The following is a 22,240-nucleotide window of genomic DNA, read 5'->3' on the forward strand; positions in this document are numbered from 1 at the left end:
GATTAATACGAGTTCACTGAACTTGAATATGTTACTTATCTCATAAAGTTTTCCCTCTGCACAGGCCACATCTGCTCTAGACACACAGACGGAGCGCAACATTCAGGCGTCGCTAACCAAAGTGTGCTCCAATCGGACCACCATCGTCGTGGCTCACAGGTAAGGGATGGGTCTCAGTTGGAACAAAATGCATGTAAGGAGGGAACCCATACAGTATGATCAGTGGAGGCTGCTGAGGGGAGGACGACTCATAATAATGGCTAGAACGGAGCGAATGGAATTGCATCATGATGTATTGGATACCATTCCACTCCAGCCATTACCACGAGCCTGTCCTCCTCAATTAAGGTGCCAACAACCTGCTGTGATTAGGACACACACATTTCTCCCCTCTAATGCTGAGTTTGTATGGTTTGGATCTGTCCGGTCTATAGTCGGATTGTGAATTGTCTGTCTTCAGGTTGTCGACCATCATCGGTGCCGACCAGATTCTTGTTCTAAGTGACGGTCAGATAGCAGAGCGAGGACGGTGAGTGAATGGTTGAATGAGTGTTTGTTCTATTGCTGCACACTCCACAAGCCTATTCCAATCAAAATATTGTTTTATGCTCTTCAAGAAACAAACATCTAAAGAATGTATGTAAATGCCAAGAATGGGACAGGCCAATGTTGAATGCTTCTCACACTATAGTCCTATTCTCAACACCTTATAGTGCCCATGTGGGAACATCTTGACATTGTACTTGATGATGGTAATGGTGATTGTGTGTCCCCATTGTAGCTACATATTCTCCACTTTCTCCCTCCCAGGCATGATGAGCTGCTGGCTAAGGAAGGGTTGTACTGTGACATGTGGATGAAGCAGCAACAGGCACAGGACTCAGCCTCTGACACAGAAGCCAAAGACAGGAAGTCTGAGAAACTACAGCCCCCATCAGTCACTGCAGGCCACAGGAGCCACTGAGGCTAGAGTGAGAGGTCAAGGATATGTAGACATTGTGAGGAGACAGAGGAGGACAAAGAGGGATGCAGGGAGAGGATTAGATACCTCAAAAGGCTGTTTTGTCTTTTTTAGGGTATCTGTCCATTGAGGTTAATTCTGTTATGAGTGAAGTTTTAAGCACATATTTATTGGGTATTTTATGTTTGATCATTCAATCAAAATGTTTGTGCCATGAATGCCTCAGGCCAGTTGTTTTTAAGTGTATTCAGGATCGTGTTCATTTGGTTAATTAACAGAAAATGTTTTAAAACGTTTTGTTTCTTATTGGACATGTCCAGGTAGTCCCTCCTTATTGCAGTCTGTTTTGACCTGTTTCGTGCGTAATTAATATCCAATGCAAAAAACATCTACATTTAAATTGAGTCAGATGCTCGATAAAGTTCTGGGGAGAGACGTGTTGGAAAAGACACTAGAATGAGCAGCGGAAGCAGGGCTGTAGCCTCCCCACACACACACTTTCTGCAAGTTACGGGCAAGTTTAGAAGCCAAATGTTCCCTCCCCTTCCAAAATTTGAACGATGCAAACACCTGCAAAATCATAATTTCTCCAAATGATCAGTGGCTGTTGTCGCATCCCACAGTCTGTTGAAAACACTAATATACCAGTTATGTTACGTGCATCTGTCCATGAGGGATTAGTGCCTAATGAACACGACCCAGGACTCAGTATAATCCGTCTTCTTGCTGTCTGAAGTCGTTTGATTGCAGCCGTCCAGAGAAGTGGCAGCAAGTCCAAAGTAGACGAATACCTACCCTTAAGCGCAGGTATAGGCAGTTTGGCAGAGTGTCTCACAACACTTTAAATGGTTGACTAATGTTTAGGGGTTGAGAAATGTATTTGTTTTATTTACAGCATCTAGAGATCTTTATTGAACAGGTTCATTGTAAATTAGATTTTTTTTGAGCTGCAACTCCAAACAGACTTGGGCATTATCATGTACAGTACAGTCTAGGTGTTGACTGATACATGCAAAACTTTTATTTGTCACCAATGGTGATCAATAAGAACTACTGGCAGTATATTAAAGAGAACAGAATCGATAGAATTTACAAAATTAGTAGCGTAAAAGCAAACCTTAATGAATTACATTTACATTTTAGTCATTTAGCAGACGCTTTTATCCAGAGCGACTTACAGTAGTGAATGCATACATTTAGTTTATTTTTATACTGGCCCCCCGTGGGAATCGAACCCACAACCCTGGCGTTGCACACACCATGCTGGCGTTGCAAACACCATGCTCTACCAACTGAGCCTCAGGGAAAGGCATGAACTCAATGAACTCAAGCCTCAAGCCTGTCTATGCTGCTACCCGTTTAGTACAGAACTACTGTATCTTTATTTTAATGGAAGAAATTAGTCTGTGTTTGAACTTGTAAATATCTCCACACTGCCTTGCATTCCCAAGGCAGTGTGGAGTTGGTCAATATCTGTTGATAATAATCACACTCCATTTATTTATTGTCAAATTCTGTTTAATTTATTTTGAAACGGGCCATAAGGGAAGATCTAGCCATTTAGCTGAACTTTAGTTTATTTGAGAGAGAATGGGGACTTCAAATCTACGTGAAGTCCCTAGGGTTACAGGTTTGTGGTTGAATCGGAATTGGAAACTGTCTGCATTAATCAAGGGGAAGTGGAAATGGAGATACTTACCATCCATATGGTGCGCAGCAGACTTTACATCGTGAAAAGTTATTTCAGACTGTGAAATAAATGGATGAATCCCAAATGCATTTGTGACTGCAGAAAGAGCTAGAGATGTTCTGCTACCAAATAATTGTTCCACCACTACAGCATTCAATCATTTTGTAGGTGTACAATATGTGCAAACTGGTGCAGTCAAATTATTTACACTAATGCACCATGAGTTTGAAATGTTATCTGTGACGTGAGTGACATTGACACCACAGGAGGTTGGTGGCACCTTCATTGGGGAGAACGGGCTTGTGGCAATGGCTGGAGCGGATAGGTGGAAATGGTATCAAATACTTCAAACTATTGTTTCCATGTGTTTGATGCCATTCCATTTGTGCCTTCCAGAAATGCAACGTTTTTGTAAAGATATTAACTGCTTTGACACAATGTCAAACTTTTTTGTATGTGATTTGGGAGCATAGTTTGTTTGTAGTGTGATCTTTGCCTTTGTCACTCTTCCAATGTATGTGTGGCATTAAGCCATGCCTGGAAGTCAAATACATAAATGGTTTGTTTTTACTTTGTATATATGTTAATAAATTGTATAATTAAAGATGTATAATGACAAAGTGGGCTCTGTTTTTGCTAATTTACCATATTGCTAGATTTATATTATTAGACATTTTGTATCCATACAGTACATTGCATAACTGTTCCCAAGACTGTTCCCTCCCTCCATCTCAGCTGCTGATTGGTTTTATAAGCGGGCTTGTCAGCCATCACAACGGGGGTTACTGCTGTGCTAGCTAGCTAGCCTGAGTAAGACCAGACGCCGTTTTATGTATCTATTTTCAGTTTGACTTTTCTATTTCTACTATTTGGCTAATGTTGGATAGACAGCATGGATTTCAACGAATTGTTTAGTGAACGAACATTTCAATTTTCTGACTTTCAGGAGTTTACGGTAAGTTAGCCTATCAAGGCGAGTGACGCTAGCTGAGTTGGCTAGTTTAGGTAGTTAAGTATGACCGCAAACGGGTTGATGTGAGCTTTAGACTTATTTGGTAATAATCGCATTTTAAATATGCATACCAGGTTAAACAACACGTGTTGTATGCCTTATAATTGAACATCAAAACACGGCAAGGTTAACGCTTACTGTACAGTATAGTACTAGCTCACGCGTTAACGTAGCTAACCAGCCTGCTAACGTTAGCTACATGTGATTGTGGTTGTTCTGGATTTAGGTGACAAGTCGTGAAGTTGAAGCTAACGTTAACCTCGTAAAACGGTAGCCAGCAAACACAGTAGGACAACCGACTATAAGAGGCAATTTGTGGGATTGCTAACGGTTAGCTAGCTAACCTATTCCAACCGTGTTGACATGACTTGCTTGTGTAAATTTGGCTAACTTGATGTTAGCTAGCTAACGTTATGTCAGGTTCTTTCTTTTTTGTCATGTAGGCCCTTAGCTCAATGATTCACTTTGCTCTCTGATCTGCCTTCAGTTTCTTCCTGGACATCAGAAACTGTCAGAGAGAGTGCGGAAGCGATTGTACTATGGCCTGGACCAAGACGGCTCTCTAGATTCCCTTTCCTGTCCTGTTACAGGTTAGCTATTCTGTCTGCTAGGTTATGTCCTGTCCATGTGTGACTGTTGATTATTATGTTGTGAATTTGAATGATTGATTCTTATGTTCTGAATATGATTTCTAGATATTGCTGTGGAACTCCTTCAGAAATCTGCCCCTAGCCCAATTCGAAAACTGCACAAGAAATATGCTGCTCATGTCGCGAGGTATGTTGTCAGTGAATGTTGACACTTGTTCTCCTTTCTGGGCATGTAATGGTCTCCATAACTTAATATAGTTGGTCTGTTTTTCAGGGAGGCGTGCATCTCTCCATGTGCCATGATGTTGGCCCTGGTCTACATCGAAAGGCTACGACACAGGAACCCCGAATACCTGCAAAAGATCTCCTCCTCGGATCTCTTCCTTATCTCCATGGTATGTGGGCCAAAGGTTGGATGCGTCTGAAATGGCACCCTATTGCCTTTGTAGTGTACTGCTTATGACCAGACCCAAGATCTGCATTTCACTGTTAGTCTACACCTCTGGCAGTCTCTATGGGGGTGCCACAGGGTTCAATTCTCGGGCCGACTCGCTTCTCTGTATACATCAATGATGTTGCTCTTGCTGCTGGTGAGTCTCTGATCCACCTCTACGCAGACGACACCATTCTGTATACTTCTGGCCCTTCTTTGGACACTGTGTTAACTAACCTCCAGACGAGCTTCAATGCCATACAACTCTCCTTCCGTGGCCTCCAACTGCTCTTAAATACAAGTAAAACTAAATGCATGCTATTCAATCGATCACTGCCCGCACCTGCTCGCCCGTCTAGCATCACTACTCTGGACGGCTCTGACTTAGAATATGTGGACAACTACAAATACCTGGGTGTCTGGTTAGACTGTAAACTCTCCTTCCAGACTCACATTAAGCATCTCCAATCCAAAATTAAATCTATAATCGGCTTCCTATATCGCAACAAAGCCTCCTTCACTCATGCTGCCAGACATACCCTCGTAAAACTGACCATCCTACCGATCCTTGACTTCGGTGATGTCATCTATAAAATGGCCTCCAACACTCTACTCAACAAACTGGATGTAGTCTATCACAGTGCCATCCGTTTTGTCACCAAAGCCCCATATACTACCCACCACTGCGACCTGTACGCTCTCGTTGGTTGCCCCTCGCATCATACTCGTCGCCAAACCCACTGGCTACAGGTTATCTACAAGTCTCTGCTAGGTAAAGCCCCGCCTTATCTCAGCTCACTGGTCACCATAGCAGCACCCACCTGTAGCACACGCTCCAGCAGGTATATCTCTCTGATCACCCCCAAAGCCAATTCCTCCTTTGGCCGTCTCTCCTTCCAGTTCTCTGCTGCCAATGACTGGAACGAACTGCAAAAATCTCTGAAGCTGGAGACTCATATCTCCCTCACTAGCTTTAAGCACCAGCTGTCAGAGCAGCTCACAGATCACTGCACCTGTACATAGATGGGCTGCTTACAGATGGGCTATCTACCTACCTCATCCCCATACTGTATTTATTTATTTGTCTTGCTCCTTTGCACCCCAGTATCTCTACTTGCACATTCATCTTCTGCACATCTACCATTCCAGTGTTTAATTACTATGTTGTAATTACTTTGCCACCATGGCCTATTTAAATAAAGGTGAAATAAATAAAACCTGTTGTTTACAAAGCATGTGACAATATTTTTTTGGTTGATTGGAACTCACCGGTTGTCCCGCCAGAATTAGACAAAGGCTATTTAGCCTATGTGATAAGTATTAGGTCCTCTCACCAGAATTAGGCCAAGGCTATGCATGTGATGGGCACAGTACAGCTTGTTATGAACATGGGTCTCTGTAATTGCTGGGCATGTAGGGCCCAGACCCATATACTACACCCAATTCTTGTTCAATTTACAATTTCCTGCAGCTGCCCGCAATGTGCTTTTTAGACCAGGGGTAGGCATAAGAGTGTGTCTGGGAAAGCATCCTGTCATGTTATCAAATCACATTTTATTCGTCACGCACAGTTTACAGCAGGTATAAAAGATGCTGTAAAATACTTATGTAATTGCTTCTTCAACAATGCAGTACGTCAGTCAATAACAATAGTCAAGTCAAAAATAACAAGCAATAGAATTAATAAGATGGAATCTCCTGTGTAGTATGTGTGAGATGGATGCGAACACAACTTGCTTTCTATGACATATGGACTGATCTTAACCTCCTAATCCTGTGTCGCCTTTCCTCCAGATGGTTGCCAGCAAGTATTTGTACGACGAAGGGGAGGACGAGGAGGTGTTCAACGACGAGTGGGGAGCAGCTGGAAAACTGGACGTCCAGACTGTCAACACCCTGGAGATGAATTTCCTCGATGCCATTGTAAGTTATACGTGGTATTACATACTATACCACAGGCCCAGAAACGTGTGGTCCTACTCAGAGCCATATATTTAATAGTGGTGCGTGGGTCCAATCGTTAGTTCACCCCCATCCGCCCGCAATGAAAATCTGAGGCCCGACCCTAACCCACTAATATAGAAAAAGCGCTGTAGGATACAGTCAGAGATGGCAGAACAATTTTTTTGACAGAAGGTGCAGGATTCTTTGTTGTTGCCTGATTTAGATATGTTTCTGCTTATTTCTGACATTTTGGTAGGCTTTTTTTAATCATCTTGTCTCTAATTAGATGCATGCAGCTTCTCTTCTGTCATTGTTTCCCTAGAAGACTAAATAAACCCTTGCTCACCAGAATGTCATAAATCGATAGAATGAATGCTTCAATTCAGTTGACATTGGTCAAATGTTCTGTTGTCTCTGCTTCTTTAACGGAGCAAAGACGTTCAGGAACCGGGAGAAAATGCAATGACAAAAACAACGGAAATATTTTCAGTGTAAATTTCCAAATAGCATCAGTTTGACTGGTTGGAAGGAAATAGAAAGCTGTGAAAACTACCCAACGGGTTTCTGAAAAGATTCAGTTCAGCTTGGATGCATATTTAATGTGGTTGAAATACTATCAGCTTTTATGATGCTGATAAAGATGACATCTCTTACAGATATCTAACTGCGCATTCACTTTCTCTCAAGATGCTGAAAGAAAGAAATCATATTTCTCTACTCCTTTTCGGGTCAAAATGTTTCCTACATTTGGTGTATCATTTTATTGCAAGAAATGCTCAATTCTGCAGGAGTTAATATTAAGGCTGTGTGAGAGGTTATAGACCAGTGTCCAGATTTCAGTTTCCATTTAACCCATCTGAACAGTAGGCTACAGTTCCCTGAAGTGTCATATGCTTATTTAAAGTATAGTGCCTCACATTCATTACACATAACATAGCCGGCACTGCTTTCATCATCTTTTACCACTTCACCAAATCTTTCCCAAACATTACTTTTCTTGCCCCCCCCCCCCCCCCCCCCTTTTCTTTATTTTCAACTCTCCATTTCGTAGCTTTTCTCTTATTGAATTGAACTCGACATTGTCACTTTTTCTGCCTGGCCCCTTCCCAAAAGCGTTTTACGATTGGGGTGTATCTGGGGGGGGTAACTTTGAAAGTTTCTTCAAGTGCAGTCGCAAAAACCATCAAGCTCTATGATGAAACTGGCTCTCATGAGGACCACCACAGGAAAGGAGGACCCAGAGTTACCTCTGCTGCAGAGGATATGTTCATTAGAGTTACCTGCCTCAGAAATTGCAGCCCAATTAAATGCTTCAGAGTTCAAGTAACAGACACATTTCAACATCATCTGTTCAGAGGAGTCTGTGTCAATCAGGCCTTCATTGTCAAATTGCTGCAAAGAAACCACTACTAAAGGACACCAATAAGAAGAAGAGACTTGCTTGGGCCAAGAAACACGAGCAATTGACATTAGACTAGTGGAAATCTGTCCTTTGGTCTGATAAGTCAAAATTATTTTGATTTTTGCTTCCGACCTCCATGTCTTTGTGAGAAGCAGAGTAGGTGAACGGATTATCTCTGCATGTGTGATTCCCACCGTGAAGCATTTAGGTGTGATGGTGTGGGGGTGCTTTGCTGGTGACACTGTCAGTGATTTACTTAGAATTTAAGGCACACTTAACCAGCATGGCGGCTACAGCATTCTGCATCGATACGCCATCCCATCTGGTTTGTGCTTAGTGGGACTTTCATTTGTTTTTCAACAGGACAATTACCCAACACACCTCCAGGCTGGGTACGGGCTATTTGACAAAGAAGGAGAGTGATGGAGTGCTGCATCAGATGACCTGGCCTCCACAATCCCCTGACCTCAACCCAATTGAGATGGTTTGGGATGAGTTGGACCACAGAGTGAAGGAAAAGCAGCCAACAAGTTTTCAGCATACAGTATGTGGGAACTGCAAGACTGTTGGAAAAGCATTCCTCGTGAAGCTGGTTGAGAGAATGCCAAGAGTACGCAAAGCTGTCAAGGCAAAGGGTGGCTACTTTGAATAATCTCAAATATAAAATATATTTAGATTTGTTTAACACATTTTTTGGTTTCTACATGATTCCATATGTGTTGATTTGATGTCTTTGTTGTTATGCTAAAATGGCGAAAATAGTAGAAATAAATGGGAAAACACCTTTGAATGAGTAGGCGTGTCCAAACTTTTCAATGGTACTGTATATTCCATGATAAAAAAAACACACAGGGCTTGACATGAACCTGTTTATCCACTTGTCCTTCAGACAAGGATGTGACTGAAAATGTTGTTTGACGTGAGAAACCACTTTACAAAATAAAATACATCCTTATTCCCATACCATTATTACAGAGAATCAGACAAATTATACTACCCTCTGCCTATTGGCTACTTAGCTTCTTCAAGCCGGTCTCAAAATACAACACTGTCCCTTTAAGACAAAAAAAATGCTCTGTACCCGACACGTTTTGTGCTCTTGTAGGAAGAAATCGGTCCCCCATTGCTGATTTAGAAATGATCTATGACTGGGCTAATAACTCACTAACTAGAAAAGGATCTGAACAAATGTGCACACATCATATACTCACAACCGCTCATGCTGTAAACTCAGTCCAGTTCAAAGTAAGTGGCACCAATCCATGGCAATGCCTATTTGCATATAGGCCTACTGCAGCTCTGATTGGTTATGGCGAGGCCTAGTGAAGCTCTGATCGGTTATGGCGCACCGGTCTGTGTAAAGTACGGGCCTGAGTCGTGCCTGTCAATGCAATAGTATCCTACTCTGATGCTTTCTGTCTACAACAAAATCTCTTGCATAGATAGTGTTGTATACTAAGTCTTGCATAGTTAGTTCTGTTTCTGTTTGTTGTATTGAAAGTGGCTAATATTGCGTTGATTCGATCACAATTCCCACAGTAAACGGAAACTATAATAGTGTTAACTAACGGGTAAAACTCTAAAAAGTTGAGTGAAGTTCAATCTCGTGCTTCTCTGCGCTGTACCCCCCCCCCCCCCCCCCCCCATATCCACACAATATTTCATGACCCTAAACCCACCCGCCCGCAGTTCTAACCACGGGGACTGTAGGTTGTGTCAACCCGCCCATCACTAATATTTAAATCCCATTGTACTGTATTTGTATGGCCATAATATGCAATCTGACAGCTGCTCTCACTTCTGTGTTTCAGGAGTGGAGCCTCTTCACTGAGCCCGTGGACTACTTTGGCATACTGAATCAACTAGAAACCAGGTTTGTGGTTCTTGTTTTCACGTAGATAGTTTTTCATGCTAGTGCAGGTTTCTCCAACTGTCGCCCTGCGGGCCGAATTTTGGGTGATTTTTATTTGGCCACCTAATGTAAAACCACCAGCAAATTATTTCCATGTGCCTCCCGGGTGGCGCAGTGGTCTAAGGCACTGCATCACAGTGCTAGCTGTGCCACCAGAGATTCTGGGTTTGAGCCTAGGCTCTGTCGCAGCCGGCCGCGACCGGGAGGCCCATGGGGTGGCGCACAATTGGCCCAGCGTCGTCCGGGTTAGGGAGTGTTTGGCCGCCAGGGATATCCTTGTCTCATCGCGCACTAGCGACTCCTGTGGCGGGCCGGGCGCAGTGCACGCTGACCAGGTCGCCAGGTGTACGGTGTTTCCTCCGACACATTGGTGCGGCTGGCTTCCGGGTTGGATGTGCGTTGTGTCAAGAAGCAGTGCGGCTTGGTTGGGTTGTGTTTCGGAGGACGCATGGCTCTCGACCTTCGCCTCTCCCGAGTCCGTACGGGAGTTGCAGCGATGAGACAAGACTGTAACTACCAATTGGATACCACGAAATGTGGGAGAATGTTTTATTTTTATTTCCATGTGTTTTTAATTCTGTAACTCTGTTCCAAAGTATTCCTATGCATAATAGAGAGCGATACAGTATATGTGATCATATACACATGTATGCCAGATTTGAAATGATTGTTTTAGTCAAATATTATATCTGTTTGGGCTTCTTGTAGTCAATTTGTGGTCTATAAAATATTTGTAATTATGTTCTGACCCCCTGACCATCCCCGCAAGAAAAACATTGGCCTGTGATCTGGGTATGTGTGTGTGAGACTCCTAATGCATTAGAAACACAAGAAGCTATGAAGGGTTGGGAATGTCATAGAGACTTCTATTTTTGTAGGCCCCATGATTCTTCAGGGAAGAACTAAGTTAGTAGTGTCACGTTCTTGTGGTGATTTGGCTGGCATAGGGACTGTAGATCTGATACAGAGCTGCTTGTTCAAACAAAGGGTTGGTTGTGTGTGTCACATGAGCGCAGTCATTTGTTTGCCAGACTCTGTTCTACGTCCGTCTCTCTCTCTCTGTGTTTGCATAGAGTGTGGTCCGTGTGTGTGTGTATATTAACGCAGGCCTGTTGTGACTCCAGTATTGCAGAGAAGCAGGGGATGAAGCGAGGCTGGTTCACCTACACTGACCTCTGTGTGCTGCTGGAGCAGGCGGCGTGGCGACAGGCACTGACGGCCATCTACCTGCACTTTGCCAAGGTGAGGAGGGGTCAGAGGGCACGGGCAGTGGGGTCCACAGTGCACTGAAGGACTGAGTCGTGGGTCATGCTCAGTATGGGCACATCGTAGCAGAACATTTTCAAATAGAAAATAGCATTTCTTATTTAACACATATAGGTAGTATGTTTTCTCTTGCTTTGTGCCGAATGGACACAACGATGGTTTCAGAAACACACCTGAAAGTAACATGTCAATGTCATGGAAATTCTTACACAGGGACACTCAAAGTAAATCTTAGATGAATCATTGTTTATTTGTCAGCGTGCTGGAGAGGTTCCATCAAACTTAATGCACCATAGTGAACGTCTGTCAGAAGCTCTGCTGGGGCAGTTCCAGCAGTTGTCTTGTATACGGATATACACAGACAAGTTATATGTGCATAATTAATTAATCGTTACCGTTTTGTTTCATTCATGTGACCGACCAATACTGGGTCATGCATGTGACAGGCCAATACCTCACAAGGCTTCTTCTCTCTAAACTGGGACCTTGAAACTAAAATATCTTTCGTTCTCTAAACAAATTGTAGATGCTGATAGTGAGGATTCGTTAAATCTGTCACTTACATCAACATAGAAATTGGTTATTAGAACAGCACATGAATAGAACACAGAAATTAGTTATTAGAAAAGCACAAGTATAACATTTCCATCGCATCAATTTCCAAAAACTGCTAATTGCAGAAACCCACAAACTATGTGTTGATTGAAAGAAGCAACACTTTTGAAAGTAGTCAGTTTGGGGGGGAAAGGAAAAACATAATGAAAGAAATCCACTAAATCCACGTCCTCACCTCTCTCCAGGTGACCTGCATGCTGGGGCTGGTGTATCTGACCAGTGTCGCGGGCCTTATCGCCACCAGCCTCCCCAGGAGCAGCCAGCCCCTGGCCCCAGTCCGCCAAGTCCACCTGCCGAGCTCCAGCCTCTCTCCACCACCACTAGGCCTGCTCCCAGTCCCAGAGACCCCCAGTCCAGCATCCGACCTCCCTCGCTGCTGCGTCTTGGGCAACGACAGTCACAACCGCCGGCCTGGCACTCTCCACACCCACGACGACCACAACCACGGCTCGCCAACCTCCTCTCAGACCTCTATACTGTGTCTATGGGGCTCTATCCTCACTTCGCTAAGCCACACTGACCCACACCCCCAGCCTGACACTGAACCAGCCTTGTCCGCCTCCTCTCTGCACTGCCCCGGCTGCCCAGTTATAGTGGGGAGCCTCCCTCCTGGCTCCATCCAGTGCGACCCACGGAATACCTCTGCTCCACTACTTGAGCCTGGACCCCCTGGTCACCCCGCAGCACCGTGGCTGGCCCCTGCCCCCCTCCTCTACGGAGCCACCCCGATGCTCCTGGACTCCCGTCTGACTGGCATGGCACCCCTCCGTGTCGGACCCTGCTGCCCACAGTTCATGCTGCCCATCGAGAAAGCCCCATCTCTCCTCATGCCCAGCTAGACACAGACGGACAAAACAAGCCACTATCGTTACCCTTCAATGACGATGACGCTGGACTCCAAATGAAACCAGCTGGTTTTTCAGAATGCATCCGTTGCAGTGAAAGGGAAGTGAAATTTTATTTTGTATTTGCTTTTTTTTGCATATACTGTCTAAATTTGAGATAAGGGCCCCTAAAGGCGAGTAGCACATTTTGTACAGTGGTTTGCCAGCTGAATTGGTGTAAATAAGTAAGATGAACTCATAACAGCGTGAGATCTGAGTTCTGTGTTCAGACACTTATCTTTTCTAACATTTTATTTCTCAAAGGTTGGATCACATAGCTTTTCAATGGGTGTTTCTAGAAGGTGTGTACATGACAAACTAATATTTCATGTTTGGTTTAAAAATACACCAAAATATGTTTAAGCATGGCTACCATACTCGCACAGCGTTTGTTACTACCTGATCTTTAGCCTGGGTACCAGATTTGTTTGTGGAATGATGGCATCATGGAACAAACAGACTGGTACCCAGGCTACCTACTCTTTACTTATGTTTGAAAATGGGGGCTTGTGGGAGTTGGGATAAGTCATGTTTTTAGATGGAAGAGTTAAGTTTTGATGCGACGTCATAGCTATTTGAGAATGTGAGAAAGTAAGTTGTTTCCATAAAAGCAAGGCTGCTTTCTAAGTCAGTACTGTAGTGCTTTAAGAAGGGAGTCAAGCCTGGTCCCAGATCTGTTTGTGCTCTTGCCAACTCTATTGCTCTCCTTGTCAAGCCAAACATTGCATGACAATGAGTGAGAAGGAGTTGGAATGATGGCACAAACAGACTTGCACTCAAGCTAGAGACAACTAGCTAGCCTGCATTTGATTTGCCGTGGAGTCGTTGGGTCATTTTTGGTATGTTAATAATAACTAGACCAGCAAAGCCTCAGGTCCCTGCACTGAACAACAGTAGAGATTTAAATGATTTTTTTATTCCAGTGAAAAAACATGAAATTCATATCTCAGTATGGCTGCCCCTCAAGTCGTGTTCATTAGGGCACATTGTAGCGAAATGTTTTAAACCGCTTTGCAACAGTAAACGAAGATAGTTCAGCAAGTACATTTGTTTCTGAACATGACCCTGAACTCGGATAGCACTGGGTGAGATGCAACTCTGAGAGTGCGGGCTTTTAGTTTATTTTTCAAGTAACTATTTATTTTACCATGACAGAATGCAGTGGCTATCTCTGATTTCATGTTTGTCCAACAGAATGCCACGCAACTCAAATAGGTCATAACCAGTCTACTGTTTGCCGTTTTTTTTAAATAAGCGTTTTGAGTATGATGGCGCCTAACATCAAACATGATTTGTTTTGGAAATGTATCTAATGATTGCAATTTTCATCCAATAACCTTTTCATGGAAACCTAACATCCTCATATGGGTGAGTTGTATTGTGAAAAACACAATTATTATTATATATATATTTTTAAGAGATCTGTTTTTCATTTTCTGCAATTAATTAGTAGCCCTCTTTAACATACCCATTTCGTTGGGGAGACCTGACCAACAGTAACAGCCACTCAATCACTCACAAACCATTTGTCTTCTCTACCTGCTCAAAAATGGAACATGTCTTCTTTCTCCATAGAAATAGAATTCCTTGAATGGGGATGTAAATCCTAAGTAATACTGTTTCTATGTCTCTCATCCCGGAAAAACAGTTAGCTCTTCTCATATTTTTCTACTCAAGATAGTTTCTTGCTAGGGAATTTGTGATTATTTGTACATTTTGACTTGGTTTTACGTTGACACGTTTCTGACAAGGCCATGAGGCACTGTGGTCCCTAGGACATGAACTTTGGCTTTTGTTGATTTTCTGGAAGCATCTAAATAAAACCTTTTCAAATCAGACTGAGATTTTGAAGCACGAAATCCTTGAATTTTGTAAACAATGTACAAAACATTCAATGTGTAGAAATCTGTAAAAAATGTAATAAAATGTTTGACCCTTTTAAAGGTTTGGTTTTCATTTGTCATTTAGGTCTGTATCGCTGTCCACGTGGTCCACTTTGACAGACAGTATGTAATGTGAGTTGTCAACATTGTGAGATGAATAGCTCAATCTTGGCACACACACACACACACACCCTAGAAAGCAATATGCCATTTGAGCTCAATATGCCATTTGAGCTCTAACTGGATCCTGGACTTCCTGATGGGCCGCCCCCAGGTGGTAAGGGTAGGTAACAACATATCCGTCACGCTGATCCTCAACACGGGGGCCCCTTGGGTGCGTGCTCAGTCCCCTCCTGTACTCCCTGTTCACTCCTGTACTCCCTGTTCACTCATGACTGCACGGCCAGGCACGACTCCAACACCGTCATTAAGTTTGCCGTTGACACAACAGTGGTAGGCCTGATCACCGACAATGATCAGACAGCCTATAGGGAGGAGGTCAGAGACCTGGCAGTGTGGTGCCAGGACAACAACCTCTCCCTCAACGTGATCAAGACAAAGGAGATGATTGTGGACTATAGCAAAAGGAGGACCGAGCACGCCCCCATTCTCATCGACGGGGCTGTAGCGGAGCAGGTTGAGAGCTTGAAGTTCCTTGGTGTCCACATCACCAACAAACTAGAATGGTCCAAACACGCCAAGAGAGTCGTGAAGAGGGCACGATAAAACCTATTCCCCCTCAGGAGACTGAAAAGATTTGGCTTGGGTCCTCAGATCCTCAAAAGGTTCTACAGCTGCACCATCGAGAGCATCCTGACTGGTTGCATCACCACCTGGTATGGCAACTGCTCGGCCTCTGACCGCAAGGCACTACAGAGGGTAGTGCGTACAGCCTAGTACATCACTGGGGCCAAGCTTCCTGCCATCCAGGACCTTTATACCAGGCGGTGTTGGAGGAAGGCCCTAAAAATAGTCAGACTCCAGCCACCCTAGTCATAGACTGTTCTCTCTGCTACCACACAGAAAGCGGTACCGGAGCGCCAAGTATACTTCCAAAAGGCTTCTTAACAGCTTCTACCCCCAAGCCATAAGACTCCTGAACAGCTAATCAAATTGCTACCCAGACCCCTCTATTATGCTGCTGCTACTCTCTGTTTATTATCTATGCATAGTCACTTTAACTCGTACATATTACCTCAATTTGCTCGACTAACCGGTGTCCTCGCACATTGACTCTGTTCCGGTACCCCCTGTATATAGCCTCGCTATTGTTATTTTACTGCTGCTGTTTAATTATTTGTTACTTTTATTTTCTATTTTTTACTTAACACTTATTTTTCTTAAACTTCTTAAAGCATTGTTGGTTAAGGGCTTGTAAGTAAGCATTTCACTGTAAGGTCTACACCTGTTGTATTCGGTGCATGTGACATGCGATTTGATTTGATTTTAAAAGGCTAAACTTTATCCTAGATCAGCACTCCTACTCTGATACTCTTTGTGAATGTGAGCCCCCATCTTCTCCAATGTGTTTTGAGAGGATGTGAGGAATCAAGGAAACACAATTAAAATGCAATTTTCCCAGCAACAACTTTGCACAACGTAGTGTACTTCACCTAATTTCCTGTTATTGCTGCTGTCCTCAAGCTTGTGCAAATCACAATGAACAACACAATGCCAATGGGAACAGGAAGCCATTACAGCTGAATCAAAACAGTCAACGTAGTTACACCCATCACCAGAGTCATAGCACGCCTTTCCAAACACTTCAGCACATATCCATATCACAACACAACACGTCATTTTGACTGCTGTACCTCATGTAGTCCTAGTATGCCAAGTCTGCGTGAGCATTTCTGACGCTGTGCTTCTGTGCAAAATATCAGATCAGTCACAATGCCAGGAACCACATCAACAACATGCTGTAATGGTCCTAAAATCCACACAGAAACTATGTGGAATATGTCAGAGAGGAATGTACCCACCCCTCTTCTGCCTACCCCTCTCCCCTCACCCCTCTCCCCTCACCCCTCACCCCTCACCCCTCTCCCCTCTCCCCTCACCCCTCTCCCCTCACCCCCCACCCCCATCCCCTTGGCCCTCTGCATACCACTTGAGACTCCTGCTCCTAATATAGACCCAACTGGTTTGTGGGTAGTGGGTAGAGGAGCCTGCGTGTAGCAGGACCTAGCGTTTGTTGTTGGGTGCGTAGTGGCCAACTCTTTCATGGAGAAAAGACTTATAAGGCAGGTAGGTCATGGAACAGTTGGCCGGATTTGTGTTTGAGAAGTGTGTGTAGAACTGAAACGTGTAGGACTACAAGGAATAAAGCTGGGGTAAAAAGTCTATTGGATTGTAAAACAGTGTTTTTGGTTTAGAGCTGAGTTCACCTTGATCCTGAGTGTTTTTCCTTCGAGGTTCATTCCAGCAGATTTTAGAGCACTATTATCTAAGTGTTATAGAGTGATTCAGGTTGTTGGTGTATTTTTCTGTTGGTCTAGATCTCGTTTCAAGAGATGCGTGAACAATTGAAGAATGCAGGTAATTCAGGTAACCTTCAGTGTTTGTGTATGCATGTACACTGTGTGTCTGTTTCGTGGAATGAGGTCTATAGGGGATCTATAACTGTCTGTGTGTGTGTGTGTCCACATTTCACCTCCCCATAACTTCAGAGGCCGATGCTGAGATGTACATGAAGTTCATGAAAAATCATTGCTGCTATGAGGCCATTCCAACCAGCTGTAAACTGGTCATATTTGACACAACACTACAAGTAAGAGTCCAATGTCCTGTAAATCACTTGTATGTTGAAACTGAACAATACAAAATAAGGGGGAGAAGGAAAAAAAAAAGAGTCCAGGGTCGTGTTCAGTAGGGCACATCGTAGCAAAACGTCTTACAACAGGTTACAGGAAACTAAAATCTGTGTTCTTATTTGACAAATTCACGTAGTGCCTCCCCGTTTTAGAACATATTCTTCCTGCTGAACTCAACCCAGATATTTAATCTCCCTCCACTTCCCAAGGGAAAGGTTATGGTCCCTTTTGGTATGACATTTCAAATCCTCTTTCCTGTAATTACAGCTACAATTATAGCAGTTTTCCCTTTTCCCTGCAGCAATATTTCATGTGCTGCTTTCCTAAAACATATTCACTACTAAGACCGGTGTTAACAGGTTATGTTAAAAAAAAATCCTATGTTTGCAGGTGAAGAAAGCCTTTTTCGCTCTTGTAGCAAACGGCTTGCGAGCTGCACCTCTCTGGGATAGCAAGACACAGAGATTTGTGGGTAAGAGAAGAGATTAGGGGGTGCTCTCTTGCTACTTGCTTATGGCAACGCTATGCCCTGAATGATTGCAAGCTTGGACTGGTTTTGGGGATAGTGTGATATGAAGACTAAACACTAGCGCGTATCCATCCCAATAGTGATAAGAGCTCTCTCTCTATTGTCCTCGCAGGTATGCTGACTATAACAGATTTCATCAACATTCTCCATCATTACTACAGGTCCCCATTGGTGTGTATTTGAACCAAATGCAAGTCAATATCCCAGACATAAGCATGTTTCACATTTCATGTCCAAATCATCCCAATGTGTCTAGATGGTGTAGCTCAATAAACGTACTTTAAGATGATTTGGACATGAAACATGCAAAATGCTAATAACGGGGATATTGACCTACATTGATTTTTTGACTAAAATTCTTAAATGTTAGCCTTTCGTGACAGTGGCCAGGTAAACAAAACCAAAGCATGGATTGCTGTCTTACCTTGTCCATGAATTGCTTACAGGCTAAGGAAACCCTTTTGTAATTTGGGTGGACTATCCATTTAAGCCTTGTCCTGGACTAAAAAGCATGTTCAATGGAGACAAGATCCTGGTTGTGTGAATGACACAGACATCATTTATAATGTAAGTTGTCCAATATGTTTCCCCCCTCCCACAGGTTGAAATGAATGAGCTGGAGAGGCATCAAATTGGAACATGGCGAGGTGATTCATTCTAGTAAAAAAGCTAGAGAAGGCGAACGATAGTGTTCTATGTCTATGGTATATACGTACATGTCTTTCTGTAACTTTCCCTTCTGTTTATTTCTCTCTGTCTGCAGATGTGTATCTGCAATACTCCAACCACTGTCTTCACAGTATCACTCCAGACGCCAGGTGAATCTACACAGCTCTCAGTCAAACCAACTCCTGTCACCTGGCTTTGTCTGAGTTGTTACGTTTGCTGATAACTTTTTTAATGAGTGACAGACTAAGGAAATTGAGGCTGGGATTCAGTCAATTACAGGCAGTGTTCTAGGTTGTGTTCAGGAGGGCACACTAGCAAAATGTTTTTGCAACACGACCCAGGTGTGGATGTTGGTTGTGCTCTCCAGGGTTAGACACAGTGACTATTGGCCTACTCAGTCTCCCCTCCTCTCCTTTGCAGCCTCTTCGACGCCATCTATTCCCTACTGAGGTATAAGATCCACAGATTGCCGGTTATCGATCCTGTGTCCGGAAATGTCTTACACATTCTCACGCACAAGCGAATCCTCAAGTTTCTCCATATATTTGTAAGACAACATGACTTGAAGATGTCTGTGTGTTTTGGGCATCCATTTCAAACAGTGGTGTTGTGAACTGTATGTGTTGCTTTTACATTCCTTGTGTTCCTTTAAAAAAAAAAAAAAGTACTCTACACAGAAAGAGACAGTCCCAAAACCCTGCTTCATGCAGAAGACGATCCAGGACGTTGGGATCGGGACATTCCGGAACATTGCCACGGTCCAGCAGACGGCCTCAGTCTACGATGCCCTGTCTGTGTTTGTAGAGAGGAGGGTCTCCGCACTGCCCGTAGTAAACGAACAAGGTGGGTTAACCTCATCTCTAGTTCAAAGTCGAACACTGACTCGTACAGTACATGTGTATGTCCTTATGTAGGTGCCCTTCAAAATAAGGTTTTACTTGTAAGATGTAGGTAGGCTATGTATCTCACTGTCCTTTCTACACCAAGGCAAGGTGGTGGCTCTCTACTCCAGATTTGATGTGATTGTACGTACCCCAAAACTGCCCTTTACAGTTTAATTCGCCTGAAAACTATACAAAATAAAGCCCTTCATGTCTTTGTTGGTGCATTGTGTACATTATAATTGTTCTCGCCTCTTCTCTTCTTCTCGGAGACAGAATCTGGACGCCCAGAAGACATACAACAACCTGAACATGTCCATGGAGGAGGCCATCCGACGGCGCTGCTGTTTCGTCGAGGGCGTCATCAAGTGTCTCCCCGACGAGACCCTGCAGACCATCATCGATCGCATCATTAAGGCTGAGGTCAGTGTCCCACTCTGCTCACCCCAGGGTTGTGTTCATAAGTCACCAAATAGAAGAAAACGGGCTGCAACAGGGAGGGACTACCTGAACGTGTCCAATTAGAAACACTTGTTATTTTTGCTACGGTGTGCTCTACTGAATATGACCCAGGTCATGTCCTCTGTCACAGTGGCCCTGCCTCTCCACTCCACCTATGAGTTTGTTTTAAAAACACGTAAAAGTAATGGGCTATGACATGCTGTAACATTTAGCTCTATTAGCCCACACAATGAAATATAGAGTTATGAAGGTTTGGTGACATTAGGCCACTAGTATTTTATGTATTTCAGTGTATTAGCTGTAGACTGTATAGGTATTAGCCCTATGTTGCTTACTGCTCTGCTCTACTCTACTTAATTACCAGTACGTCCTTGTTGTGTAACCACGGCCAACCCTTTCCCACCACACACTCCCATCCTGCCCCTATCCTCTCCCCCTCCTGTCCCCATTCTGCACCAATTTTCTCCCCATTCTTCCCCATCCTGCCCCCATCCACTCTCAATCCTCTCCCCATACTGTCCTCATCCTGTCCCCATCCTCTCCCAATCATGCCCTCCATCCTCTCTCCATCCTGCCCCATTCCTCTCTCCATCCTCTCCCCCTTCCACTCCTCATCCTGTCCCCATCCTTTCCCCTCAGGTCCATCGGCTGGTCCTGGTGGACAAAGAGGATGTGTGCAGGGGGATCATCTCTCTCTCCGACCTGCTCCAGGCCATGGTGTTAACCCCGGCAGGTAATGACGCCCTTTTAGCCTCTTAGCACCTGTGGGAGTCAGGCACCCTTGCCCTATCTACATCTTCCACCGCCTCTAGCCCCACCTCCCTGGCCCAGGTAGGTGCACCCTTTTTCTCTCCTCTCCCCAATCCCCCCAGCTCACTGACTGGCTGTCAGACACGCTTCTTTGACCCCCCACAACAGCTGCTGCTGCTATACGTTGCTCCCTGTTTCTCTGAGCTTCAGCCACATATCAATCCCGAAGCACCAACATGCAAGTGGACACACACACACACACACACACACACACACACACACACACACACACACACACACACACACACACACACACACACACACACACACACACACACACACACACACACACACACACACACACACACACAGAGACAGACAGGGTGATGATGATGACCTCTGACCTATCATTCCCTGCTTGCCTGATGCATGGGGCGCAGGATAAATCCAATGATTTTCAGAAGGACTGGAATCTTTCCAAGCCTTTGCGGTTGACATTCTATGGACTAGCTGCAGCTAAAAAGGCTAAGTTACAGTATGGCACTAGAGGAATGTGGTGATGTATCTGCATAAAGATTTGATGATATCCAATTTGATCTGCGTGTCAAATGGCACCCTATTCCGTATAGTGTAGTATACTACTTTTGACCTTTGTCGATAGGGCTCAGGTGAAAAAAAAAGTAAAAAAATAGTTTGAGGAATGGCTCATAGGAGCACGGGCCTATCTCCTGTTTCTGTAGCTTGATGGACAAGTACAGCCCCTGGACAGGACACTAGTCTATCTCAGGTCAGTAGTGCACTATATATAGGTAATAGGCTGCCATTTGGAATGCAACCATGTTGTTGTAAATTTGCATCTCTCAGATTGGTTTGTGTCTATGGCAAGGATCTGTGTGGAGTTTATTATCTACATTTATGCTGATATAATGCACACAACCTTTTGTTAATCATATGCTTTGGTTATAATCATTCCAATCTTTGATCATATTGCATCTCCACTGTTGTTTTTTCTTTTCCAGAGATTTCAAGCAAACCAAACTGAGATCACTAGAGGACAATGTGAAGTGGATGAAAAGGGAGACTGCTGTAGAGAGAAACATCATCCGCAACAATCAACTGTATCAGTTGAGTTCAACAAAACACAATTGTCCTTAGTTGCATTTTATCAAATTGATGATGTAAGTTTGTTACTTTGTGTTGCGCTGAATTTGTGCTTTATTAAACATGTTCTAATCAATTGTACTTGTTTTTTTTTAATAATGGACTTGCACAATGGATTTCACTGTTTTATGTAAGCTTTTCAGAGTAACAAGTGGAGATAGAAATATAAATTGCATTTTACGTAACAGTGGATAGTAGTATCCCATTTATCCAGCAGATGTCAGCAAATAGCTATTGTTTTCACAAAACCGAGAGGGCAGTAAACAAGGAAGCACGTGACATGCTGAGCCAGTAAACTGTTTCCACTAGATAGCACAGCTACAAAGTCAAAAATGGCTGTATAGTAAGAATTAATGAAAACCCAATTTTTCATTTTGGTCTTA

The 22,240-nt window shown here is 43.7% G+C and overlaps 3 protein-coding genes across 6 annotated transcripts in view; all 3 read left to right on the plus strand.

The window, feature by feature from the left end:
- Positions 1–3,283, plus strand: part of abcb6a (ATP binding cassette subfamily B member 6 (LAN blood group) a) — a 31,178-nt gene extending 27,895 nt beyond the window's left edge. The window contains exons 18-20 of one of the 2 annotated variants that reach the window (XM_014151292.3): positions 65–159; positions 461–529; positions 811–3,283. In XM_014151292.3, the coding sequence (XP_014006767.3) occupies positions 65–159; positions 461–529; positions 811–964 (318 nt within the window). In that variant the 3' untranslated portion in view covers positions 965–3,283. Of the gene's footprint in view, positions 1–64; positions 160–460; positions 534–810 lie in introns of those variants that run through there. The other variant, XM_082963370.1, reaches the window with a different exon arrangement.
- A 92-nt stretch (positions 3,284–3,375) lies between these two features.
- On the plus strand, positions 3,376–14,652 carry cnppd1 (cyclin Pas1/PHO80 domain containing 1). The gene is made up of 8 exons (XM_014151293.3): positions 3,376–3,606; positions 4,151–4,253; positions 4,359–4,440; positions 4,528–4,648; positions 6,481–6,609; positions 9,844–9,905; positions 11,069–11,186; positions 12,011–14,652. The coding sequence occupies exons 1-8, from the start codon at positions 3,544–3,546 to the stop codon at positions 12,662–12,664; spliced, it is 1,332 nt and encodes a 443-aa protein (XP_014006768.1). The 5' UTR covers positions 3,376–3,543; the 3' UTR covers positions 12,665–14,652.
- Positions 14,653–16,749: 2,097 nt separating this feature from the next.
- Positions 16,750–21,934, plus strand: prkag3a (protein kinase, AMP-activated, gamma 3a non-catalytic subunit). Of its 3 annotated transcripts, XM_014151287.2 has the most exons (13): positions 16,750–16,839; positions 17,091–17,139; positions 17,262–17,362; positions 17,796–17,877; positions 18,047–18,105; positions 18,536–18,581; positions 18,698–18,752; positions 19,024–19,150; positions 19,269–19,446; positions 19,591–19,628; positions 19,761–19,907; positions 20,586–20,679; positions 21,716–21,934. In XM_014151287.2, exons 1-13 carry the CDS (start codon positions 16,816–16,818, stop codon positions 21,736–21,738), a joined length of 1,023 nt encoding a protein of 340 aa, XP_014006762.1. In that variant the 5' UTR covers positions 16,750–16,815; the 3' UTR covers positions 21,739–21,934. The 3 variants fall into 3 exon arrangements, with proteins under 3 accessions (XP_014006762.1, XP_014006761.1, XP_014006763.1); XM_014151286.3 differs by lacking the exon at positions 21,716–21,934 and having other exon boundaries at positions 20,586–21,707; XM_014151288.3 differs by lacking the exon at positions 21,716–21,934 and having other exon boundaries at positions 17,091–17,130; positions 20,586–21,707.
- The last annotated feature ends 306 nt before the right edge of the window (positions 21,935–22,240 follow it).

The sequence above is a fragment of the Salmo salar genome, chromosome 17, assembly GCF_965601325.2.
Source record: "Salmo salar chromosome 17, fSalSal1, whole genome shotgun sequence".
NCBI classification, from domain to species: domain Eukaryota; kingdom Metazoa; phylum Chordata; class Actinopteri; order Salmoniformes; family Salmonidae; genus Salmo; species Salmo salar.

Bases quoted from the DNA above. Each gene is read 5' to 3' on its own strand.
- cnppd1 (XM_014151293.3), top strand. From the start codon at position 3,544: ATGGATTTCAACGAATTGTTTAGTGAACGAACATTTCAATTTTCTGAC. The intron at 6,610-9,843 runs GTAAGTTATACG...TCTGTGTTTCAG, and splicing joins TGAATTTCCTCGATGCCATT to GAGTGGAGCCTCTTCACTGA. The intron at 11,187-12,010 runs GTGAGGAGGGGT...ACCTCTCTCCAG, and splicing joins TCTACCTGCACTTTGCCAAG to GTGACCTGCATGCTGGGGCT.
- prkag3a (XM_014151286.3), top strand. From the start codon at position 16,816: ATGGAGAAAAGACTTATAAGGCAG. The intron at 16,840-17,090 runs GTAGGTCATGGA...CTGTTGGTCTAG, and splicing joins AGAAAAGACTTATAAGGCAG to ATCTCGTTTCAAGAGATGCG. The intron at 17,140-17,261 runs GTAACCTTCAGT...CCATAACTTCAG, and splicing joins GAAGAATGCAGGTAATTCAG to AGGCCGATGCTGAGATGTAC.